This window comes from Pleurodeles waltl, chromosome 8, assembly GCF_031143425.1.
Source record: "Pleurodeles waltl isolate 20211129_DDA chromosome 8, aPleWal1.hap1.20221129, whole genome shotgun sequence".
Lineage (NCBI taxonomy): Eukaryota > Metazoa > Chordata > Amphibia > Caudata > Salamandridae > Pleurodeles > Pleurodeles waltl.
Genome location: NC_090447.1, coordinates 62,577,627 through 62,586,326, shown reverse-complemented (window position 1 = coordinate 62,586,326; position 8,700 = coordinate 62,577,627). Strand labels below are relative to the sequence as shown.

At 42.5% G+C, this 8,700-nt stretch overlaps 1 protein-coding gene across 1 annotated transcript; it reads left to right on the top strand.

Moving 5' to 3' along the window:
- The first annotated feature begins 1,741 nt into the window (after window positions 1-1,741).
- On the top strand, window positions 1,742-2,332 carry LOC138249445 (olfactory receptor 51G2-like). The gene has a single exon (XM_069203405.1). It carries the CDS (start codon window positions 1,742-1,744, stop codon window positions 2,330-2,332), a length of 591 nt encoding a protein of 196 aa, XP_069059506.1.
- Window positions 2,333-8,700: the final 6,368 nt, after the last annotated feature.

Sequence of the window (8,700 nt, the reverse complement as noted above, 5' to 3'; positions counted from 1 at the left end):
TTGTGGCACTGCTCTGCATTTAAAGAAAAGGGCAGGAATGCACCATATCTAGGAGATACAGTGCATTCCTATCCTTTTCCCCTGTGCTGGTACACAATTGGCTGCCATGCGACATTGCAGTCACCCTTGCACCATGGGGCGATGGTGTCTGCATTGCAGGAATGATTGTTTTCCTCTTTCTATAGATGCTGTAGAATGGAGCACACATAGAAAAAGGAAAAACAAGCAGAAATACATTTATTTCTCCTCATTGCACCTCACTTACACCTCCCTGGGAAGGTGTAGGTTTTAATGCATTCCCAGGTTCACGAAATCTAGTAAACCTGGGTATGTGTCAAATGCTATGGATATTGCATGGGAACATCCACAGTAACACTGAAATGCTATGGATATTGCGTGGGAACATCCACTATAACACCTATGGCATGCCTCCCTGTCACAGGGTGAGGCAACGCAGCGACTTGCGCTGCTTTGCCTCAGTCCATATCTACAAGGCCATTAAAATCCATGCAGGGGGGCTTTAAGTGTCACTGTAGATATGGCTCTGCAGTGTGTGCCGCAAGACTATCCCTAAAAGTGATGTAAATAATCACCTTCCTTTTACTAGGTTTGAGAGAACCAAACATGTTTTTTCTTGACTAATTGCATGAGACAACTGTCATTCCACATTTGTCTCCCAACACAAAGGGGCGAAACATAAAATGCAATATTATGGTAGAGTAAATTTTCATGCAAATTCACAGTACAGTAAAATCACCCTTGCAAATCGTACTCAGGACCTAAGTGGCAAAATGAACGCGCTGTATGAGTGAAGGGAATGCCCAGTACCATTGATTCAGGGTCTCCGGCTTTGGCCTAATGCGGATGTTAAATATTGTAACTATGCAATATTCATGTAAGTCTCCCTGTCAATGGAATTCACTACTCCTTCCACCATCTTTTCTGAATTATTCCTACATGGTAAGACAATTATATCTTCAATGTCGTTATTTACATAATGTTTTAAAGATTACAGATTAAAAAACAAAATAATACATTGTTTAAATTTAATGTTTCATTTACTCAGTACTTGGAAATCTGATTTTATATAGGTGGAGTCATAATATATTGTATTTATATGTTACATTTGGTTTGTTGCTTCAAAACAAATGATTACAAAACGTGAAGTATATATTTTGAAACAATTTAGATCTTTCTCAATGGTATTAAGGTGTATCATGGTGCAAAAAGACCAAACATTCTGGAACAAAACCCATGAGTCATGGAATAACATATTTCTCCTACACATTTAGTTTAATTGTCTACTGATCAACATTGGAAATGTATTTGATAAATTTTGATTTATTATACAGGTCTTTGTGTTGTGATCCCCATCATGTCTACTGTGAATTCCAGTAACACCGATGACCTTTGGTTCCTGCTGATGGGGTTTCCTGGGGCAGATGATTTTAACAATATCAACGCCTGGATTTCTCTTCCTCTGTGCTCATTGTACCTTCTCTCCATTCTGGGGAATTGCCTCATTTTGTTCATTGTAAAACTGGACAATAATCTCAGAGAGCCCATGTACCTTTTGCTGTCCATGCTTGCAACCACTGATCTTTGCTTGACTTTTGCTACCTTACCCTCAACGATCAGCGTCTTCTTGTTTGACTCCAGAACAATCCATTTCTTTGCCTGCTTGACTCAGCTCTTCTTTATACATATGCTCTGTGCAATGGAGTCTTCCATTTTGGTGGCCATGGCATTTGACCGCTATGTTGCCATATGTAAACCTCTGCAATATGTCTCAATTTTACATCCAATTATATCTAAAATAGGACTGGTAGCTCTAATGAGATGCTTATGTCTTCATTTTGCTGTGCCTTTTCTTTTGAAAATTCTCCCATACTGTGACAAACATGTCCTCTCTTTTGCCTTCTGCTATCACACTGACGTTATGAAGCTTGCTTGTGCGGACACTACAATTACTAGTACATACAACCTCGTTGTAGTGATCACCACATACCCTGTAGATGCAATTTTCATTCTCCTTTCTTACATCATGATTCTAAGGAATATCTTGAACAGAACACAGCAATCAGAAAGACTGAAAGCATTGAACACCTGTGTAAGTCATCTATGTGTTGTTATGCTGTTTTACATCCCACTCATCAGTTTATCATTGGCTAGTAGATATGGACAAAAGGACTCAGTCCTTCTGCGTGTTGTTTTGGGTGGGATATTGCTTGTTGTGCCACCAGCAATGAACCCAATGATTTACAGCATAAAAACTAAACAGATACGTAGTGCCCTCCGTAAAAGATTCTGGCCAACAAAACAGAACAACTGAAATCTTTGGCAGCAATGCTGAAACTCTGGCTGGATCCCACCCATGCATCTTATGGCCAAGGGAAGGGAAAAAATCATTACCATTTTTGCCTAATGATTGGTGATTAATGAGGTTGTAATGTATTACACGTTGAATTTGTTTTACTACCATAAAATCCATAAATAATTCTGTTGAGATTCACAACAAATGTATAAATTTTTTGGGTCTGAAGATCCAATGTATGATTTGCAGTATTCAACACTGCCCTGAGTTCACTCTAGGTGAATCTCTGGCGTTTTGACCTATTTTGGCCTCCGCACACACAACAATCATGCTTATATGCTTATATGCTGAGGGTTCATTTTAGGATAGTGAATTGAAACCAAAGCAGTCCTCTATTGTTTTGAGGGGTTCTAACAGTGTGTCCTTGTTAGACAGTGTGACTAACATCAGCTCACCGGATTACTTCAGATCGACAGTGCTGGCATCTTGTAGGTGACAGTAGTTAGCCAGGTCTTTTTATCGGTACCTGCTGATCGGCAAGAAACCTACATAGGCACCATGATAAAGTCCTACTCAGCCTGATGTAACCAGATCCTTAGTTTCATTTGCATGCATGAGGTGCGTGTATGTAGCAGTGGCGTATGGGAGCATGAAGTTTTGCCTCAGATGTAGAGTTATTCTTGTGGTATAAAAATGGACATTGGGGGTGGCTCTGCCACGGGACTCTACCTCTAAGGGAGCCAAAGGGCAACCTTGTTTAAGTAGCTTACTAGAAAGAAGTGGACTGAATATGCATACCAGCAACTACTGCACTAAGGTGAACCTTGAACCCCTGTCTACATGAATGAATCCTCAGTCATCCCTGTGGGTCTTGAAGAGCTCCTCAGAACCTTCCCTGCCCTGGGACTGATGTGAACTATGTATCTTCTTGGGTGTGCAGCCTGGCCATCACTTGTCACACTCTGAGCCCAGCGGCATGCTGCATTCTTGTGACCTTTGACCACTACTGTTCTGTGTGTCTTGTGGATCTCAGTATGCAGACTCAATGGCAACCTTTATTCCACAGTGGACTGGCAATGTAAAGAACTTATGAGTTGTCTTTGAATGGGCAGGGGGGTTTCTTGATATAGGTCTGAAGAGGAAAGGCCTGTGGCCACTTCCCAGTCCCATCACAACCATCCATGCTCTTCTTGAATTACTGTAGGAGGAAGTAGAGTTGAGCAACAGAGCTCTGGATGTCAGTGGCTTTTGACTAATGCTGCTGCCCTAGTTGCAGGTAACACAGCTCCTGCCTAAGCAAGTATTAGTGAGTAAACATTGCCAGTCACCCTTTCTTAAAGGGTCAGGACAGTATGGGACAGAGATTGACATTTAGATTACTGAAACACATAGACGTTTCTCACCACATTATAAATGAAACTGCACCTGTATACATTTCACACAGTATTGTTGCCCTGGCAGAACTGAGTAGAATTTTAGCATGTTGCAGTTTTTAAGTTACCATTCCATATTTTCTATTTGTATTGTATTAAATAGTAGTGTAATAAAATATATTTTCTTTATAGGTAATAGCTTTGACCGGACTAATCAATTATTTAGTGCGGTTGTGCACATTGGTGAGTTCTGAGTCTTTAACCACCTTCCCGAATAAGCTTTGGAATAATCACTACACTACCCTGGAGGAAAACCGCAGGAATGCCATTTTACGCCCTCACCAACACTCAGGAAAAGGGCCAGGGACCCCATCTCCAGGCCTGTAATGCCAAGGAGGCCAGGTGAGTGCCATCGCACCTCCTCCCCAGAAGAATAAGAGGGGCCAGGGAGCCCACTTATGGGTCCCCTTTGGTCAAAGAAGCAGGGGGAGCACTATCACTACCCTCACCTGTGTTCGGCTCACCCTCGCTGCCAGAGCCAATGTTTGAGGGGAGCGGGGAGGCCACCATACACAGCACACCGTGCCTGCATGGAGCAGGCAGGGGAGAATTACGCTGCCAGCTCCTGTGCCGACAGAGAGGACGCTGGCTGGGTGGGGAGCTGGCAGGGGCAGCTGGGGCCTGGTCTCACTGGGCTACCCCCAGTGACTTAGAGGACAGGGTGTCTGGTAGGATCAGGCACCACATTTAAAAAAAAAAAAAATACAATAAAAAATTAAAAAATGACGTGACTCTCCCCAGCACAGTGGGAGAGCTGTTAATGATATATTCACTGCTCCTCTGCTGGAGCACCCATAATGCCTCAGGAGGGATCATTTACATATATTTTATTCTTCTTGTGGTGGCCCCAGGTGGCCGGGAGCCCCACCAACTGGAATTTAAAATATTGGTTGGGCTCCAGTTAGCACCGTATCACCCCCTTGAAAAGAAATTAAAATTGATCCTATGTTTCTGGGGTCAATGAAATTATGTCCTCCTAGACTTCTCATCATTTACTTGAACATTCTGTAAGAAAGAGTTTTTGTTATGCAGCTGCTAGTGTAATGTTCTTTAGAGGCTGGTTTTATGGTTGTGTTTTAAGCACTCTAAAAATATATAAAAAAGTGCACAGATAAATGTTATGTTTATTTTGAATGCTTTTTTTGACTCTTTATACTGTCCGTAATTGTTGAGCAATGTTGAAATGCTTTATTGACACTAATTATTTGCATTTACACGTGCTTATTATTGATTATTTCATTTATAAATAAAAAAGTGGTGTATTTAACATGCAGTTTGGTGGTTGTTTGAAATGGTGTACCTTTGACAATCCAATAGGCCTGCCTTATATATTGTGATGACCCTTGATGAAGCCAATAGGCCTGTTTTATTCAAAGTGATACCTCCCTGCCCGATTATTGTGATGTGCTCTCTGGTACAGGTGAAGGGGTACTATGATTTTGGGGGTCATGACCCTTTATGGGTCAAATATGATACTATCTAAGGTATTTTCAATCTGCTTCATGTATATATTCATAAATGAATGTGTAGTATAGTAGTGTGTGTAATAATTGTAATTTTCCTTTTTCAAAGAAAAAAACACAGATTGGACAATCATTTATTGAGTGCTATTGCGTGTCAGCGAAAGGTGATTACTGTCCCACACCACCTCCCTGATTAGGGCTTGAACTGCTCTCCTTCGCTACTTTAAGAGACTCAAGCGCTACAATGGGGTGTTTGTTCTCTTTAAGGGGAAATTGCTGACCTATTCCTTGCTCAGGCCTCACATTCTGCACCACTAATAACCCAATTTCTGACAGTGAGGGATAAAAAGTAATAGCACTACAGGACTCCAGGCAGAAAGAGAGGGAGAATAGGGAGAAAGATGATTGAGCTTCTGAATGGACGAAGGAGAACTGCAGTAAAAGTGTCAGCAAGAGAGAGAAATAGAAGGAAGGTTAAACCCTTAGCTGCTGGGCCTCCCCCCCCCCCCCCCCCTCAGTGCTGAGCCCTTTTTGGCTATTTGGGGTAATTTGCGCTTAGGCCTTCATACCTTTTTGTCCACATAAGCTATCCCTGCCAAATTTGCATCCTTTTTTCCAAAATCCTTGGGATTTTAAAGGTACCCAGATTTTGTGGGTTCCCCTAGAGGAGACCAAGAAATTAGCCAAAATACAGCTAAAATTCAGTTTTTTTTTCAGAAAAATTGGAAAAAAGTGCTGCAGAAGAAAGCATGTGGTTTTGATCCTGAAAATGGCATCAACAAAGAGTTTGCGGTGCTAAAATCACTATTGTCTCAGCTTTCAGGAACAGGCAGACTTGAATCAGAAAACCACCTTTTTCAACACAATTTTGGCATTTTACTGGGACATTCCCCATGTTTACTATTTTTCAGCCTCCTTCCAGTTAGTGACAGAAATGGGTGTGAAACTAATGCTGGATCCTGGACAGCTAAACATTTCTGAAAAGTAGACAAAATTCTGAATTCAGCAAGGTGTCATTTGTATAGATCCTTCAAGGTTTTCTTACAGAAAGTAACAGCTAAAATAAAAATATATTGAAATTGAGGTAAAAAAGAGCCATTTCTGGCCAGGTTTTCTTCTATAATTTTTTCCACCTATGGCAGATTTTTTAAAGCAATATACCGTTATGTCTGCCGGACTCTTCTGGTTGAAGGGATACAAAGGGCTTGTAGGTTCATCAAGAACCCTAGGTACCCAGAGCCAATAAATGAGCAGCACTTTACAATGGTTTTCATTGTGTACCGGGTATACAGCAATTCACTTGGTGAAATATAAAGAGTGAAAAATAGGTATCAAGGAAACCTTTGTATTTCGAAAATGTGCACAAGATAAGATGTTGAGAAGCAGTGGTTATTTTCACATCTCTGAATTCGGGGGTCCCCATACTAGCATCTGAATTACAGGGGATTTCTCAAATAGACTTCTTTTTTACACACTGTCTTACATTTGGAAGGAAGAAATGTAGAGAAAGACAAGGGGCAATAAAACTTGTTCTTCTATTCTGTATTCCCCCAAGTCTCCCAATAAAAATGGTACCTCACTTGTGTGGGTAGGCCTAGTGCCCGCGACAGGAAACGCAACATGGACACATCACATTTTTACATTGAAATCTGACCTGTTTTTTGCAAAGTGTATAGCTGTGGATTTCGGCCTCTAGCTCAGCCGGCACCTAGGAAAACTAGCACACCTGGACATTTCTGAAAACTAGACACCTAGGGGAACTCAGGATTGGGTAACTTGTGGCGCACTCACCAGATTATGTTACCCAGAATCCTTTGCAAACCTCACAATTTGGCAAAAAAACACTTTTTCCTCACATTTCAGTGATAGAAAGTTGTGGAATCTGAGAGGAGCCACAAATTCCTTCCACTAAGCATTCCCCCAAGTCTCCTGATAAAAATGGTACCTCACTTGTGTTTGGCAGGCCTAGTGCCCGTGTCAGAAATAGATCACACAACGGTCAATGTTTGTCCTTACATGAGGGCAACTGTTGACCCTGGGGTGATCCATTCCTCACGCAGGCACTAGGTACAGGCACTCAAGTGGGGTAGCATTTTTATCAGGACAGGTGGGGAAACACTGGGTGGTAGGAATTTTGTGGATCCCAGCATATTCCTGTAGTTTGTGTGACAGAAATGAAGAAAAAAGAGAAATTGTATTCAACATTTCACATTTGCACGTATTCTGGGTAAGAAACCTTTAGTGAATCCACACAAGCCACACCTCTGTGGACTCCCCCGGGTGACTACTTTCCAGAAATGTCTGGGTTTGGTAGGTTTCCCTACATGGCCGCCGAGCCCAGGACCAAAAACACAGGTGCCTGCCTTACAAAACCAGGTTGTTTTGCGATAGATAATTTTGATGTCTCCACAATACGATTTGGGCGTTGGAATTTGGGGCTGAACTAAATTGGGGAGCTCTCAAGAGAGCACTCTCTCTGTGCTTTACCTCGGGAGCTAGAGATCGGGGTTCGATCCTCTGCGAAGGCGCTACATCCTGTGATTCTGGGCAAATCACTTAATCTCCCTGTGCCTATGGACACCTTGAGACCCTCACGGGTGATAAGCCGCGCTATATATAAACACGCACTTCTGCTTGCTGCCACATACACCTGCTCTCTGGGTTGGGCTAACATGTTATTGTCCTGCTGCACAGACTGTGCTTGCGAAGGGACAGCAGGACTGTCCTCATCACCACCCACAGAATCACTAGAAGAGGAGTTATCAGATGGGACTCCTCCGACTGAAAAATCACTCCCATTGTCTGTGCCATTGTCCTATCCCTCAGATGCTGTCTCTGATCCTATGTCAGAGCTGTCCTCTATAACCCGAGTTAGGGCTTGAGCAGCAGTCATCCAACGAGACGCCATCTCTGCTACTGGCTAAACTGTCGCTCTAAAACACTAGCCTACATAGACAGTCACAAAATTGCTGGTGGGTGTGTGTGATGCGTGCAACAGTAAAGGTCACCTTACCTTTGCTTCTTCCCTCAATCAGCACATTCTCTCAAGACACTCAAAACAAACAAAAAAGACACACCATTACTTCACCTTATCACATACCAATCATCACAGTCTTTAGCCCTCTAGCACCCAGTCCAACAATCATTATTGGTGCTCCCACTCCAATGACCTCCTCCTCGGATTCCCTCACTACCACCCAGCAAAACTGCCCTTCATCTCTCCATAGCCCCCCTCGCACATACATTTAATTTGCATTATAGTGCAGGTAATGGCTGGCTTTACTAATCCACTCAGCTATTCACATATAATACAGTTTTGATCTCTGCAGTAGGCATATAAACCTTCTGCACTACTTTATAAACTGTAAAAACTGTAAAAGTGGAGAAGTGTGGCACAATGGTTAGAGCAGCAGACCCTGATGCAGAGATCTGGCCTGGGACCAGAGTTCAATTCCCACCTTGGTGGGTCTTGGGCTCAATTCCCTTGGAC